Below are 16,909 nucleotides of genomic sequence, written 5' to 3' on the forward strand. Positions count from 1 at the left end.
AGGCCAGAATACTGGAGTGGGCAGCCTTTCCCTTCCCCGGGGGATCTTCCCAACCCAGGGATCGAACCCCGGTCTCCTGCATTGCAGGCGGATTCTCTTCACCACCTGAGCCACAAGGGAAGCCCAGCGCTAGCCTAAAGTAACTCTAAACAGAAGATTGCCCACTTGAGCATCTGGCAGCTGCCCAGCACTCGTGCAGAGTGTGGACAGCTCCTCGCTGTGCCGCCCGTGCACGTCACAGGCACTCTGGCGTCTCTGGGCCTCCTATTAAGTGCTGCTGCTGTTGCTGCCCACCAGTCATCACAGCAATAAAAAATACAGCTTTTAATTGACCTGTTGAAAACAGCCGCCATCTGGGTAAAACAAGGGGTTATGCAGTAAATAGCACCTGAATGACCTTGGGTCACTTTATCCTATCTAGACAAATTACTATTTTTAGCCATACAAAATGAGTCTCTAGCTCAGACTCAACCTTCAAACCCTGTTAATAGGGCCCTTTTATTCTCTATCCTGACACCTTCTGTTATTTCTAAACAGTATTTTTTGCCATTTATTTAATATATTTTTATATATTAATTCCTAAGCTGGGCTGAGACCATGTCTCTCTTGGTTTTTGGTGCTTAGAGCAATGCGTGGCATATAGAATAAAGTATTTAGTGGGTATGAATAAACCAAGCTGGTGATAGAGGCCTTGAAAAGACTGCAGGGAAGTCCCAGGAAAGACAAAATATCTTCCTACCTTCTGCTGCTCTTTTCTCAGCCACAGTGAGGTATTACGTTTCAGGTACAGTGTATCTCTGAGGATACACGGCTCCGGTGTGCTCATCTGTTCTTCAGGGAGCTCGGGACATTGAGGCTGTGGCTTCCCAAGCTGTCTTGGCTGTGAGCCAAGCTTCTGGGAAGGCCTTACTGCTCTGGTGATGGGAATAGCTTTTTTCTATGCCTCCTGTGGCTTTGTTACTGGGAGGCAAGAAATGTAAACTGTAAGTGCCATCTCTTGCTAATCTTCTGTTCTAAACACCACCACCTCTTGGTCCTGTAATAGAATGTTGCCAGTTCTTCCTGAATGGATGACGCTAATGTTGTATCTGATGCAAGTGGTTCCTCCTGGATTGTGGTCTGGCTTGCCCACATTTCCTAGAGGAAGCTGAAAAGTTGAATTGGGTCTCCAGTTGTCATTTAAACAAATAAGGCACACACTGTATTGGGGCTAGGGTGTAGCTGGGCATCAGACATCCCATGGTACCTTTTATTTACACTGAAACTTTTTTCTTATAAAGTATTATGCAAATAAAGGAAAGTGAAGAAAGTGTAAGTTTACAACTTCATGAACTATCACCAAACAAACATTCATGCAGCTCCCAGTCTAGTCAAGAAATAGAGGGGGCTGCCTTGGTGGTCCAGTTGTGGAGAGGGATGACCCATTCGATCCCTGGTCTGGGAAGATTCCACATGGCATGGGGCAACTAAGCCCTTGAGACCCAACTACTGAGCCCACACTCCAGAGCCCAGGAGCCACAACTACTGAACCTACATGCCTCAGCTGCTGAAGCCCACTCTCTCTAGAGCCCATGGCGCAAGAGAAGGCACCGCAGTAAGAAGTCCACACACCGCAACTAGAGAGTAGCCTCCACTTGCCGCAACTAAAGAAAGCCCGTGTGTAGCAATGAAGACCCAGCACAGCAAAAATATAAATAAATATTTTTAAATCCTTGAAAAAAAAAGAAAAATTCTTAGAAGCCCCCTTCCTGCCCCATCCCAGTGACTATAACATCTCTCTTTTCTAAATATAACTACTATTCTAACATCCAACACTTTGCTGATAATCCTAAAACTATAGTATAGCTTTGCCTATGCTACTGTGTGAAAAAGGTACGTATATGTACATGTGCTAAGTTGCTTCAGTCGTGTCTGACTCTGTGACCCTTTGGACAGTAGTCCACCAAAGCCTCTGTCCATGGGATTCTCCAGGCAAGAATACCGGAGTGGGCTGCCATGCCCTCCTCCAGGGGATCTTTCCAGCCCAGAGATCGAACCTGCCTCTCTTACATCTCCTGCATTGGCAGGTGAGTTCTTACACCACTAGCGCCATCTGGGAAGCCCATATATATACATAGACATAGACATTTATGTGGGCTTCCAGGTGGCATCAGTGGTAAAGAAGCCACCTGTGAATTCGGGAGACCTAAGAGACGCAGGTTCGATCCCTGGGTTGGGAAGATCCCCAGGAGGAGGGCTTGGCAACCCACTCCAGTATTCTGGCCCGGAGAATCCCCATGGGCAGAGGACGCTGGCAAGCTACAGTCCATAGGGCTGCAAAGAGTCAGACCTGACTAAAGTGACTTAGCACCCACACACTCATACATTTATGTGCATCTATATAAAATATGTAGCGAGATGTGTGTGTGTATACATACATATTCTTCTGTCCTGAGATATTTGTGTTGACTCCAGGTTGAGACTTCATGAATAAAGCTGCTGTGTCTTTATGAATAAAGCTGCTCTTTTATGCCTGTCTTTTGATAGACATGTGCAATAATTTCTCCTTGATATATACCCAAGTGGGATTGCTGGGTCATAGGGTTAGTGCATATTTTACTGTACCAGAAATTGACAAGTAATTCTTAAAGTGGTTGTACAACCTTGCATTTCTACCAGCAGTGTATAAGCGTTTTACTTGTACCACACCCTTGGCAGCACATGGTAATGAGTAGTGTTTTTCGTTTTGGCCATTCTGATCAGTAGGTCATGGTGTTTCATTGTGGCTTTAATTTCATTACTAATGAGATTCAGCTCAAACTGTAAAGAATCTGCCTGCAATGCAGGAGACCAGGGTTTGATCCCTGGGTCAGAAAGATTCTCTGCAGAAGGAATGGCAACCCACTCCAGTATTCTTGCCTGGAGAATCCCATGGACAGAGAAGCCTGGCAGGCTACAGTCCGTGGGGTCGCAAAGAGTCAGACACGACTGAGCAACTAGCATACATACACCATGAGAACCAGCAGTATTATCGTATGTTTTTTGGGTACTAAGCCGTCTTTGTTTATTGTCCAGGTCTCTTGCCCACTTCTTTGTTTTGTTTCTTCTTTCCCTCGCTATTGAGTCACCTTTTTTTTTTTTTTTTAAGATTGATTTGTATGAGTTTTATGGGAAAAAAAACAAACAAACAACTCTGGATATGTGCTCTCCTGTTTGATCACGTGTGTTACAGATATTGTCTTCTCTGTAGCTTGTCTTTTACAAAACTCTCTTAGCTGTGTCTTTTGGAAAACAGAAGTTGCTGATTTTACTTTAGTCTGTGGTTAATTTTTTAGCGTCCTGTTCAAGAAAACTTTTCCCATGCCAAAAGCATTAAGATATTTTTCTACATTCTGGCAGCTTTATCGCTCTGCCTTTCACATTACATCTACAGTCTACTGTTTTTTTCTGTATGGGTATCCAGTTCACTCAGCACTTTTCCCCGCTACCTTGTTTCTTGGATCACAAATCAAGCATCTTATAAGCGTGGGTTTGTTTGGAATATATTTTGTTGCATTTGGTCTGTTTATCCTTGTGTTAACACCAAACTATGTTAATTGCTGTAGTTTTAGAATAAGTTTTGTTATCTGAAAGAGCAAATTTTGTGTCTTATTTTTATAGATTTTTTTTCTGTAGGCTTTTTAGTTTTCTTACCAAAGTAAGGAAATTGCTTTCTATTCCTAATTTGCCATTTGTTTGTTTTTTTAATCATGAGCAACTATTGAATTTTATAAAAAAAATTTTTTGCTGCATAGGCTTTCTGTCTGGTGATTCAAGCATCAAATAAATGATTCCTAGGTGACTAGGAATGCTCTTTTGACCTTGAGATTCTATTATTCCTCAGCAAATTAAATTCAACAAGAATGTCTCGAGCACCATCTTAATTGTGTGCATCATATAAGAAGAAAAGCTATCTTTGCCTTTTAGGAGATTAGAATTCCATTGGTGAGATAATACCTACACACACACACACACATATATATAAAATAAATTGCTGTTAAAAATTGTGAATGATTAATTGCAGAATGAACAGCAAAACCATACCTGCCTAGGCTGTTAAGTCAGAGAAGGCGACACCATGGCAGAAGTAGAATGAGAAAGAATACATCTCGTCACCTTGTGTGGGAAAATATCAGTAAAAGAGTCACCCAGGCAGGACAGCGGAATTGGCCTTGGCAGAAATGTCAGTAAAGAGACCAGCTTGGTGGAACTAGAAAGCTGTTTACTCTTATTTTTAAAATGTATGGATGACTAAATTATGAACTGTAGCAATTTTATCAGCTGTGGCATTTCTTTCAGCAATTGCCAGCATGGTGGAAGCATTGGCTGTCTAGATTTAGAAGTCTTGCATAACTAAAATATCAACAGTAATTATGTATTAATGTTTCAAGAAAGTAAACATTTTTCATGGAAAAAAATCCTCATTCATATCATGAGATACATCTGTTTGTAAAACAATTTGAACAAGATGGGCATTTCAGCTCTACCTTTTTGGAGCTTCTAGGTGCTATTCTTTTGAGTTTTGTAGGTGTTCTCAATTTGAGTCTTGTAGATATTTTCTTCATATTTAGCTCGTAAGGATCAAGGTCACACAGAGATTAAAGCTCTCTTGCTGCACCGATATTAAAATCTGGACAGTGTTCCTTGCTGTCTTTTAATTTTTATTCTGGTGTTAGTACAGTAGTTCAAAACACAACAATTAGTTTTTGTTTAATATTGTTCAAATAAGATCAAATGCAACATGTATATACCAGGATAAAAAGTTCAAGTAAATTTCCTACCGAGTGAAAATAGAAGACTAATTTCTTTCCATTGACTATAATTTATAGAAGTTATAGAATATTTCTGTAACCTAGTTTTTTACTGAATATGAAATTTGTATAGTTATCTATATGTGAAAATTCCCAATATTGAATTTCAGTGTGTTAGTTTCCAGTTGTTAAAATTATAGAACAGTATTTTAATATTGTATCATTTTGTTTGAAAGAGTATCAAGCAAAAGCTGAAAACATGACTTAAGACAGATAAAATCTTTGTTATGTATTGGAATGGCCAAAAAGTTCATTCAGATTTTCCATACCATCAAAACCCGAACCAACCCAATACATTTCCTATCTTACACTGGCTTATATTTGAGACCAGACTCCTGACTGAAATTCTAAGAGCAGTGAAGGGAAGAAAGGAGACAGATAAAATACAGCTTTATTTGGGGAGAGAGTTAACATGTGAGTGTAGAAAATTCATACCATGCCATACATACAATAGTTTTGAAATCTATCAGGTAAAATTTTAAATGTGATTGGTATTTGATAGCTTTCAATAACTTATTTAGTTATTTATAATATCGGAACCCTGGAGAACCTTAGATATAACTTTGTGGGTATTTTTCTACTTAACTTGTGATCACATTATTTTTGATCACTGCAGGACCATTTCTGTAGCTAATGCGGCATTTCTCTTAGGTCTTCTGAAGGCCCTAGTGACTATGTAGTCAATGCACATAAAATGATTGGATTCTTTTTAATGGAGAAAAAAATGAAGCATAGGAAGTTGAATTTAGTCTTAATATTGGACAGTATAAGACTTTCCCCCTTTTATCTCATTATTGTGTATTTTATCCATCTCAACAAGGTAGAATTTGACCTACAAAATGTATACTGTAATAAGTGCTTTGTTGAAATTTTTTTTTTTTTAAATTTTCAGAGTTGTTAGTACTGTGAAAATAGCATATGTACTTCTGTGATTGTTTTAGTGTCACTTTTTTGGGTTCATTTTTGGCAGATAAAATAACACAAGAAGATATTGAAAGCATTCTACAGAAATTCACTGGGAATATAATGCAAGTACCTCCCCTGTAAGTTCAATTGTTGAAGTTGAATAAATGTTTAATTTTATTTTCCAGTGGCTGACATCTCATTAATGAAGAAAAAGGAGAGGGGCTTCCTTTTACTTTATGGCATGGCATGTTAGACCTAGCAACTAATCAAGTGAGGTGACCCTGATTCAGACAGGATACAGAGCCTCTGATGTCTTTAAGAGGAGCCTGGTGGGCTCCAGTCATGGGGTCACAAAGAGTCAGACACGACTGAGCACAGCGCATACACACGCGGGATGTAGTCTCCTTTGTCCCTGGGTATTGCCCCAGCCTAACATCTGTGCTCTTCCAGGGTTTGTTGGTTTTTCTGATTCTACCTGTAGTCATCAGGGCAGTTATGGAGAGCAGAAGACGTGTTGCTTTTCCCAGAACAGCAGGAAAAGAGACCAGTCCCGTCTGGTACAGGCATCAGAGTTATGCTTTAGAGTCCAGTTGACACTTCCTGTCCAGTGTTGGGACCATTCTTTTTGGGCCCAGAGTCTTATATTTCACAATTCTCTGCAACAAATGAATCAGATGAGAAATATAACTTATTAAAAATATATTGATTTACCACCTAAGCCATATTTTTGTGCACATTATAATTTCAAGCAAATTGCTTCCTTTTTTTTCAGATGGCATATAGAATGTGTCAGGATATGTTACTAAAAATTCTTTTAGAATTTTGTTTTTTAAAATCTTAGTTTTTTTTTAAGAACATGGAAATATCTATGGGGAAATGTTTCTTTATAATTTTGCCTCGAATGGGAAAACTTAGAAATTGTAGCAAGATCTGAACAAACATTATTTTGGATCACTATTGTTAAGATATAGTAAACATTTATATATTTAAGAGTCATCTTAGGATTTTCTTCCCTGTGATTGTTCCAAGGGTTTTTGTGGACCAATCACACTTAATCACACAAAGTTAAGTGCTATTAAATAGATTATTTGCTTATTTTTTCTTTGGAAACATTTTGGTAACTTTTATATGAAAATGAATATAATTACAATGGAAATACATTGTTTCAAGGAAATATAGCTGAGGTCATTGTTACTGGATGCCTTGTACCCTTTACCCAGAATGAGGACTAGTGAAGACATGAATAGACCTTCTCCAGGAAGATGGTTAAAGAGGAATATTGACAACATTGCTCACTGAGTGCCAGAATGAACTGTATTAGCCTCAAAGATATTTAGGAACTCTATCCCGACACCAGTGTGGAGTAGATTAGAAGAAAAAAGAGTTCATTCTTAGAAGGATTTTCAGTTGAAAGGGCTGCTAATCATCTTCTCTTTCCACGCTGTAGTCTGGAATTTTTCTCTTGCTTTCTCAATCTCTCTCTATTCTTGCTCCCTTCTTCTCTCTCTGTCTCCCTCCTCTACTTTGCAAGCTATTCTGCATTGAAGAAAGATGGCCAGAGGCTTTCAGCTTTGATGAAGAGAGGTGAAGAAGTGGAAGCAAAGCCCGCCAGGCCGGTTACTGTATACAGTCTCTCCCTTCAGAAATTCCAGCCACCATTTTTCACACTAGGTAAGATGGAGAAATTGGAAATCATTTGTATTTACATGTGCCTTTATTTTATAGTTGGCTACTTTTCTGTAATTTTAATGGATCCCGAGGATATTGGAAATTTTTTAAAGTTTGAATTTAAAGAAGGTTAGAATTTGTTAATAACTTTTTGACAACACATATGATGAGAATACCTATGACTCTATAGGGGTTCAGAGTTGTCCTAAATCATCTGAGTTTCTTATATTACCTTACTATAAAGTTGTAAGTAACATGCTTTGGATCTCTATAGAGAAGAGTAGGTAAGGAATACATATTTTCAAAATTTTGTGTTTTCTATTTTATTGTCTTATGAATACTTGTTTTCCATTTTGGCTAGTACCTGATAGTTTATACTCAGTTTTTTTAATTAACATTTATTTGTCCTTGTAAAACAATGCTTTTTCAGTTTTTGAACAAGAAATTCTAAAAGTTGAGTGATTTTTCTTTCTCTTTGTCACCAGCAAATTACTGCTAAAGATCATGAAAATGTAGGAGTAATGGGTAATGCAGAAATGTATTCCTGGACATGTGGTCAAGTTTAATTCAAATTAACAAATTGAATTTATCTATAATCCATATTTGAAACAAATTTAAAACCCAAAAAGGCTTTTTCTATTGTTTGAAAATTTTATGATCTCCTGGCTAAAGCCCTGAATGTGTAAGAGTTGTGAAAAATCAAAAGCTGTAGTTCTTCTTAATCTTCAGTCTCCCTGAAATTGAACCTGCTCCCTGAAATTGACCCTGTTCTTAATTTCATGGTGCATTCTGAATAGGTTGACTTTTAGAAATAATTTCCCAAATCTTTTTTTCTAAACTTTGTTGCTCTTTTTTCTCTTTTTGACATTATTATTTAGTGTAAGTTCCTGTAGATTGTGAGTTTTGTACAATTTTTTTAGGAAGTCACTCCTTAAGTTTCCTGATTCTAAAATATTAGACAAACAATGAAACAAATATGCTAAAAAGTGTTTTACTATGTTCCATGAAAAAGCAGCAGCTGTGTTGGCAAAGCAGATATTATCTATGAAAGTAAAAAAAAAAACAACCCTCAAATTTTTCCAGTTGCATTTGTTCATTGGAGTTTATAATAGGCCACATTTGACTCTCTTCATCAAAGTCAAATATAGTGCAGGAATGTAGCACACCTTCATTTGGTCCTAGTGCTCATTTTTTTTTTTTTTTTTTTAATCTCAGCAGTGGCTCCCACCTCGAGCTGATGGGGAAAAAAGAAATTAAAATACCTAGGTGGGAAATTTTGATTAATTCCCTCAAATAACTTTATTTGTATGCTAAGCTAGAAACAGGTGGAATGTGGTCTTTTTGTGTGGAAATACAGTTCTTTTCAAGATGTCTTGTGGATGAATAAAAATAATCCAGAGGCTTGCTCTTAACCAATAAATGTGTATTATACTGGCTAAGCTAAGAAGCTGTTTAGACATGCAGTCAGTTCTGGTACATTGTGTAATTTTAAGTTATTTCATGATTTTTTTCAGGAATATTTCCAAAAGAACATTTAAATATGCTGAGTTCTCTCTGTAATATATTACCCCAAACCTAATTCCTGCCACTGAAAAGGGAATTTTTGTTTGTTTGTTATATTTTTTGAGTATGTAAATCTGGAAATATTTTTTAAATCTACAGCTTATGATAGCAAGGCTGAGATGTTTAACCATTTGAAACCTACTAAATGAATAAGATGTGCAAATCTGAAAAATTTTTTTTTAAGTCTGCAGCTCATGATAGCAAAGCTGAGATTTCTAACTATTTAAAACCTATTAAATGAACAAGGCTGAAGTATTAAAGTGGTATGACTTGCCATGTAATTTAAAACATGCTCATGAGTTCCTGCTATTTGCTTTCTCCATACTCTGACTTTTCAGTCTCACACATATGCTACTGGATGAATAATTTATGTTTTAGCACATAAATATTTTATCACACGATTGTTTGCATAGTGCATTTTTACATTTGTTTAGGGGCATCATTTCTATGTAAAGTGGATTTCATAGGAGCTTAGCAATTCACCATGTCACTATTAACATTCCAGATGTCGAATGTGGAGGAGGTTTTTATATCAGAAGCTTGGTCAGTGACATTGGCAAAGGTAAGCCTAAGGGTGAATTATGAATTACCATTTAGAGAGTAGTATTCCTTTTTGATGGGAAGACGGAATTTTCCATTTTTCATGTCTCTGAGTACTGGCCTTAGGAACTGTGCCAGTACTGTGCCAGTACTGAAGGCTGTGCTTTCAGCCTTAAAAGCATTCTAGGTTTATGGCAGACAGTTATCAGCATCCACAGCTGCAGTGAAATGCTTGTAATGGGAGAGAGGAGAAAAGAGGAACAGAAAATGAGATGTGAATAGTGAATCTAAGGACCAACAATTTTTTTTTTCAAGCATAAAATGTTTTAACTCAAAAGTAAGGACAAAAAGAAAAGATTACTCCTTTCAAAAAAAAATTGTTTTCATTGCTACACGTCAAATTTTTTCAAACAACCTAGAAGCCATCGTCTTACTAACAACCAGGGAGTTGGGAGATCTGGCCCTGCCATTGGCTGGCTGTGGTGTCGTCGGACAGGCCTCATCACCTCATCTGCAAAGTGAGAGTAATATTACCTCAGGAGGTTGCTTCATGGGTTAAATAAGAAAAGTGAAAAAAAAAAAAAAAGAAAAATGAGTGCCAGTTCCTTCTAACTTTAAACCAGTTTATTAGACGAGCTATTAAATATTATTTGGCTACTTAATCATTTCTTAATCTCAAGGCTTCTGGTTATTATTTTGGATGATTACAACTTTACATTTAGGGTAGTTTTGAAAGGTTTGAATTGAGTCCCTCAGTCATTTGAAAAATGATAGACTATGAAATACTAAATCATTTATTGTGCATTTTCTTTTCCCTTTTTGTTGCCACAGAACTCTCTTCCTGTGCCAATGTGCTAGAGCTGACGCGAACCAAGCAGGGACCATTCACCCTGGAGGAGCATGCCCTGCCCGAAGACAAGTGGACGATTGATGACATTGCACAGTCTCTCGAGCGGTGCTCATCTCTTTTCCCAGCAGAGCTGGCACTTAAAAAATCAAAACCTGAGGAGTCTAATGAGCAAGTTTTGAGCTGTGAGTATATAACTCTGAATGAGACAAAGGGAGAAGACGATGTAATTAAGACACTTTAAGACTGGCTTGGGATTGCTATCATTTCCTGGTTGACATTTGAATCCTGTGTGCAGAATGACAGGCTTCATGCAAAAGACAAATGATGCCTATGGGTTTTTTTCTTCTTTTGCATGAAGAAAAATGTCCATCATTTATGGTTTCTATGGTGCACAGTTTATTTACTGTACATTATAAATAGCCCTGCACTTGTTCATTTCTTGCTGTACTATAGAATATTGTCATGCTGTTAGATCAGATTCAGGAAAAGCAACTTTCTGATTTTGATCTCTCTTAAAAGTCTTCTTGTATGAAAAAGTTGACCATATTTTCTAATCAGAGGGGAAAAACAATGAGCTACATGTTTCTTTGGTGTCATGAAGTGAATGTATATTTGTTTCTTTGACTTTATTTTGGCTTCCTGGTGGCTCTGGTTAATGAAACTCCTTAACTATGTTTGAAAAAGCCATTATTTAACTCTTACGTTTTAGAGAGAGTTTATGATTATTAAGAACCTTTCTTTAATAATGTTATACTTATCTTGGTAATAGCTGTGACTGTTTAGATCTTGGAAACCAATAAACTTTTATAATAAATATTTGTAAATGAACCAAATTATTGCTGCTACCACTAATGGAATGTAAAGAGAAAACTAAATGTTTAATTAAATTCACCTCTACGCTACCATTAGCATAGGACTGCTCCTATGGCTTATATGTTTTGGCATGTGTTCTCCTGGTAATACAGTTGATCACCCCGTGCCAATATACTAAATAACCTAATTTTTTTAAATTAAGCTAAAAAATGTGTCTTCAATTAAAAACTTTTCTTTATTTTTTAGTATTTATTTATACCTTTTTCTAGGGTATCAAGCCCCTGGTATTTTGTTTTCAGTTTGCTTTTTCAAGTGATATTTACAAACGCTGAGGTTTACCCTATATTTGCAGTTTATCCCTTCTCTTTAAATGTTGAAAAACAGTTGTTCTCAAACATTTTCATTCAAGTGGCCTACTGACAGGTCCCTGTCCCTCTTTACCATAGTTTTGAAAACAGTCACATTCCAAAAGAATAAATTTCATGTGTAATGAGTGCTTCATACTTTTGTTGTGGGAAAGCAATATATAATGCAGCCAGTCTGTTCAAATCCCACTGCATTTATTCAAATAAATACAGTTTCAAAGGGAAGAGTTGTTAAATTTTCATCAAATAAGAATTTTTAGATTTTTTTTTAATTTATTTATTTATTTTTAATTTTTACTTTACAATTCTGTATTGGTTTTGGCATAGATTGACATGAATCCACCACAGGTGTACATATGGATTGTCTTTCTTGCAGAGGTGGTTGTTTTGTAACCTCTAACCTCGAAATTTTAAATATGTAAAGAAAAATGGTCGTATTTGTGGTGAACCTCATATAAACTCGGTCTAAACAGTTATATGCTTCAGTAGAGCACTTTCAGCGTATTGTCAACATTTTTAAAACAAAAATGTTAGAACTTTCTTAAGTGACACAGAAAATGATAAGGAAAAGAGCTAGTTATCATAATGCCTTAAATAAAACTTCAGACATACAGAGTTGTAAATGGAAACTTTTACAGCTTTGCTTGTCCGTGGCTAGTGCCCTGTGGTTTGTGTAACCAAAGGTGGCCGTGGTTGCCTCTTCCTGTTGGAATGGGACGGGTGACAGTCCGCCTTCACACGTTGCCTGGTAAGGAATAGAAAGCACCTGGGGCACCTTGGCTCTGTTTCGCAACTTAAAGTTTGGCACGTTTAGTTTGCTAATGGTAAAGCGTGGAAATGTTTTGAAAAGACAAGTGACTTTCTGAAACGGTAACCGATCTTTTTCTTTTATTGAAAACACCGAAGAAAATTTTGCCAAATGGAAAAATTACCCATAATCCTCCCCACCCTGATACAGTGACTTCAGAACTTTCATTTTGTATTACTCTTTTTTTAACTATTTTTAAATTTCATATTATTTGACTATTTGTATTTAGTTTTGATAATGATTATTTAATCTTTTTACTTTATTTAAACCATTTCCCTATTGCTAAATTCTTAGGTTATTATCAGTTTTATTAAGATAAGTTCCTGGAAGTGGAATTATTAAATGAAGTAATATAAACAGTATTATGGTTCTTAATAAGTTTGCCTTATTGCTTTCCCAGAGAGTTGTAACATTTTATAGTGTTACCATTTGAGTATATCAGTTCACCAGAAGTTTACAGCTTTGGGTGGGGGTTTTATATGTTATTGTTACTAATTTATTAAGTTAAAAGAGTTCAAAATTGCTGATTTTCCTGTGTGACTTTTTCATATACTTTGTCACTTGTATAAATAAATGTCTTAATGGTTTCTTTATACATTTGTGTGAGTTATTTGTGCTGTAAATACTTGGTAGAAGTATTTTCATGGTCTGTTGTCTTATTTTAGTTTCATTTTTCATTTTTACTGACTAAATTTGCTAACTAATTTTAAGAATTCTTTTATAGCTGCCAGATTTATGAGTATGATAGTTAAAATTTATTGAAAATTAAAAACATTATTAACTTTCATAAGCAGCTGTAACTGATCAAGATGCTCTGAAAAGTTTGACTCGCCCATAAAACGAATCAGTTTTCTCCTGAGTCTGGTAGTTATGGACCAATTGCTTTGTTTTTTTCACTTTAGTCAAAATATTAAAGAAATATCTGTGCCTGTGTATTTCATGTCATAATAAAGTTGTCTTATTTGTAAGAAAACATGTGTTAGAAATTTCTGAAAATGCTTCCACCTGGAATATACAGATCATTTCATTTTGACATTTAATTTTTTTATGTTTCTGAAAAATATTGTCTGAAAAGTCAACAGACTTGGCCATAGAATTTTTTTATTATAGCTTTAAGATCCAGGATCATTAAAATAATATAATTTTTTTCTCTGATAATTCAAAATTATAAAATTTGAATAAGAACTAAACTTAACACTAACTAGATCTTTTCTTCTTTAATACTTGAATTAATACCTATTCCAGATCCACCGTCAGAAATTATTCACTGTACTACATAAGAGAAGAATGCTTTATATCAGGTCTTTAGTACATTTTCTGTCTTTCTGACCAGTTTGAAATTTGTATCAGACTTACAGTGGGCATTTAGAGGTTTAATTAGTTCTGTTTCAAAGGAAGAAAGTAATTTACCTTATATGTTGGTGCATATAACAGAAAAATTGTAATTCAAAAGCACTCTAAAACATTGAAACATTTAAATAGAGGAATATGAAAAATATAAGTTTTGGGGGGTTGAAATGATTATATTGGTCTTGTAGTTAATTGAAATAGGAAATTTATCTTGAAACTGCTGCTTTAAGGTATATGTGGGCAGTGGTAGCCTGGCCTAATCATTTATTGAGTATCACTTGTTAAACACTGCATGCACTTGAATCCTTAATCTCTTCATAGTTTCAACTTGAGTTAAGTTCTCTCTGTGAACAGTAATAACTCAGATTGCTATTATAAGTGATGATTCCAGTAGGAAAGTTGAAGTCAGAAATTATGATTTTGCTCCTCTTATCTGTAAGTAAGCCTTAAACTGTAACATATTAAAGATTATTTCCATCTCTACTATTAGCTTTTTGATTGAGGCAAATCACCTAATCTTTTTAGGCCTCGGTATTCTATTCTTTAAAATAAAGGAGACAGCTAGTCTATCTTTAAGAATTTTTGCAGCACTAACATAGGCCTTGGAGTATAGATGATTTGTGTTTATTCTGTTCAGAGCCCGTTCGTTTTGAGCCTGAACTTTCATGTTGTTCATCAATTTTGGAAAGTCCTCATCCTTTATCTCTTTGAATGTCACATCTGTTCCATCCAGCAGTCCTGTTGGATTTATGTCTTTTCATTTTATTCTGTGTCTAATTACTCTTTCATATTTCCAGCTCTTTATCTCAGTGCCTCTTCTTAGAGAATTTCCTTTAACCTTTTCCCCAGATGATGAATTCATTCTTCTGCTATTTTAATTTACTGTTTACCTATATATTTATTTCAAAATTACTGTGACTTTTTAAAGTTTATAGAACATCAACTTTTCCCCAAAATCTCTCTTTTGGTGTGTGTTGTCATATTCTTTCATCAGGGTTTAGTTTAAGTATATATCAGTCCCAGGGACGGGGAGCCTGGTGGGCTGCCGTCTGTGGGGTCACACACAGTCGGACATGACTGAAGTGACTTAGCAGCAGCAGCATATCATAAATATTTACATAAGTATCAGTAAAAGTTAATATATGTATATTTGTAATTTTTACAGATTTAATATCCATATAGAAAATTGCATATATCATAAATATATCACCCACTAAATTTTCATAAAGCAAGCATGTGTAACCAACAACTAAATTAAAAAAACAGAAGGTTACTAATTCATTGGAGGTCCTCCAGAAAGTTCTTTCCAGTCACTAGCCCTCTAATCCCACCCCACCGCCAAGGGTATTTTGTCTGCCTTTATGCTTTCTATAAATAAAGTGAACAGTGTGTACTCTTTTATGTTTGGCTTCTTTTGCTCACAATTACATTTGTGAGGTTCTTCCATTGTCTTGTATACAGTCATAAATCATTCTCATTATTGTTTAGCATTCCATTGTGTGAATATACCTACATTTATCCGTTTTTCTGAATGATGGGCACTTGATTAGCTTTCAGTTTTGAATATTGGAGAAGGAAATGGCAACCCACTCCAGTATTCTTGCCTGGAGAATCCCAGGGACAGAGGAGTCTGGTGGGCTGCTGTCTACGGGGTCGCACAGAGTCGGACACGTCTGAAGCGACTTAGCAGCAGCAGCAGTATTCCGTTATATCTCCCTATTGACTTGTTAATATTACCTCTCTAAAATTTTTTTATGTTTATGATACATGTCCTTATCACAGATTACCTTCAAATATCTTCTATATTTTGGGCTATTTTCATACTTTTACATTATAAGCTTTTACATTATATACTTTACATTATAAACTTTATAATATATTGGGTTTTTTAAAATTGTTCTTTAGTTTGGTGCTTTAGACCAGAGATCGCAACTCTTGACACTACACATAAATGAATGGATGTGGTTATGTTTCAATAAAACTATATTTATCTTCATGTTGTAGCTTGCTGACCCCTGACTGTTAGTTATCTTCTGAACACCTCTAAATCTAGAAAGTTTTTTAAAACTTTTATATTTATCTACATCCTGGTGTTTTTCATTTTTTAATGTAGATCTAAATTTCTGTCTGGTATCATACTCCTTTCTGAATAATTTCCTTTAACATTTCTGATAACACAAGTCTGAGAGCAATGAATTTTCTTTACTTTTGTTTGTCTGAACAGTGTTTATTTTACCTTTTGTTTTGAATTACAGTTTTCCTGGATATATAAATCTTGATTCGCTAACTTTTTTTTCTTTCCATTAAGCACTTTGGCGTCATTCAGTTATCCTCTGGCTTGCATAGTTTTCTGTAGCTGCCTTCAGGGTTTTATCTTTGACTTGCAGCAGTTTGTGTCTGATGTGTCTACGTCGTTTCCTTTGCAGTTATCCTTTTGAGGGCATCTGAATTTCTTGCATTTTCAGTTTATTTTCGTCAGCTCCAAATTAATGCATTAGTAAGGCTAAGACTTAGAGGCCAGATTTCTTAAGTCGTGACTGTTCTTTTGGCCTGCCAAACTGGCTATATTATCTAAAGGTGTTGACTAGGTGATTTTATTCCCTATTATTTAAGTATTTGTTGTTGTTTAGTCACTAAGTTGTGTCTGACTCTTTGCAACCCCATGGACTGCAGCATGCCATACTTCCCCGTCCTTTACCATCTCCTGGAGTTTGCTCAAACTCATGTTCATTGAGTCGGTGATGCCGTCCAACCAGCTCATCTTCTGTTGCCCCCTTCTCCTGCTGCCTTTAATCTTTCCCAGCATCAGGGTCAGTTGTATGTCAGTTTAAGTATACAATGCCTTTGCCTGGGGAACAATATATGGTATACAAAAGAAGTTTTGAAGACATGGTTCAGGCCTTTAAGAAGCTTTCACTTTACTTCAAATAGAAACTCAAGAAATGTACATATAGAAAGTTAAGTAGCACCACTGAGCTTCCCAGGCGGCTCAGTGGGAAAGAATGTGCCTACCAATGCAGGAGAACTGGCTACGATCCCTGGGTTGGGAAGATCCTCTGGAGAAGAAAATGGCAACCCACTCCAGTATCCTTGACTGGAAAATTCCATGGATAGAAGGGACTGGCATGCTACAATCCATGGGGTTACAAACAGGCAGACATGACTGGGCGCCTGAGCACACACATGCGGTGCCACACGACAGTACTTAATTTTGTAT

General features: G+C 36.2%; 1 protein-coding gene across 1 annotated transcript in view; it reads left to right on the plus strand.

Moving 5' to 3' along the window:
- TRUB1 (TruB pseudouridine synthase family member 1) overlaps positions 1 to 11,794 on the plus strand; it is a 30,748-nt gene extending 18,954 nt beyond the window's left edge. Inside the window, exons 5-8 of the mRNA XM_040255078.1 lie at positions 5,800 to 5,872; positions 7,267 to 7,406; positions 9,472 to 9,528; positions 10,338 to 11,794. Of these exons, the coding sequence (XP_040111012.1) occupies positions 5,800 to 5,872; positions 7,267 to 7,406; positions 9,472 to 9,528; positions 10,338 to 10,597 (530 nt within the window). The 3' untranslated portion in view covers positions 10,598 to 11,794. The remainder of the gene's footprint in view (positions 1 to 5,799; positions 5,873 to 7,266; positions 7,407 to 9,471; positions 9,529 to 10,337) is intronic.
- The last annotated feature ends 5,115 nt before the right edge of the window (positions 11,795 to 16,909 follow it).

The sequence above is a fragment of the Oryx dammah genome, unplaced genomic scaffold, assembly GCF_014754425.2.
Source record: "Oryx dammah isolate SB20612 unplaced genomic scaffold, SCBI_Odam_1.1 HiC_scaffold_14, whole genome shotgun sequence".
NCBI classification, from domain to species: Eukaryota; Metazoa; Chordata; class Mammalia; order Artiodactyla; family Bovidae; genus Oryx; species Oryx dammah.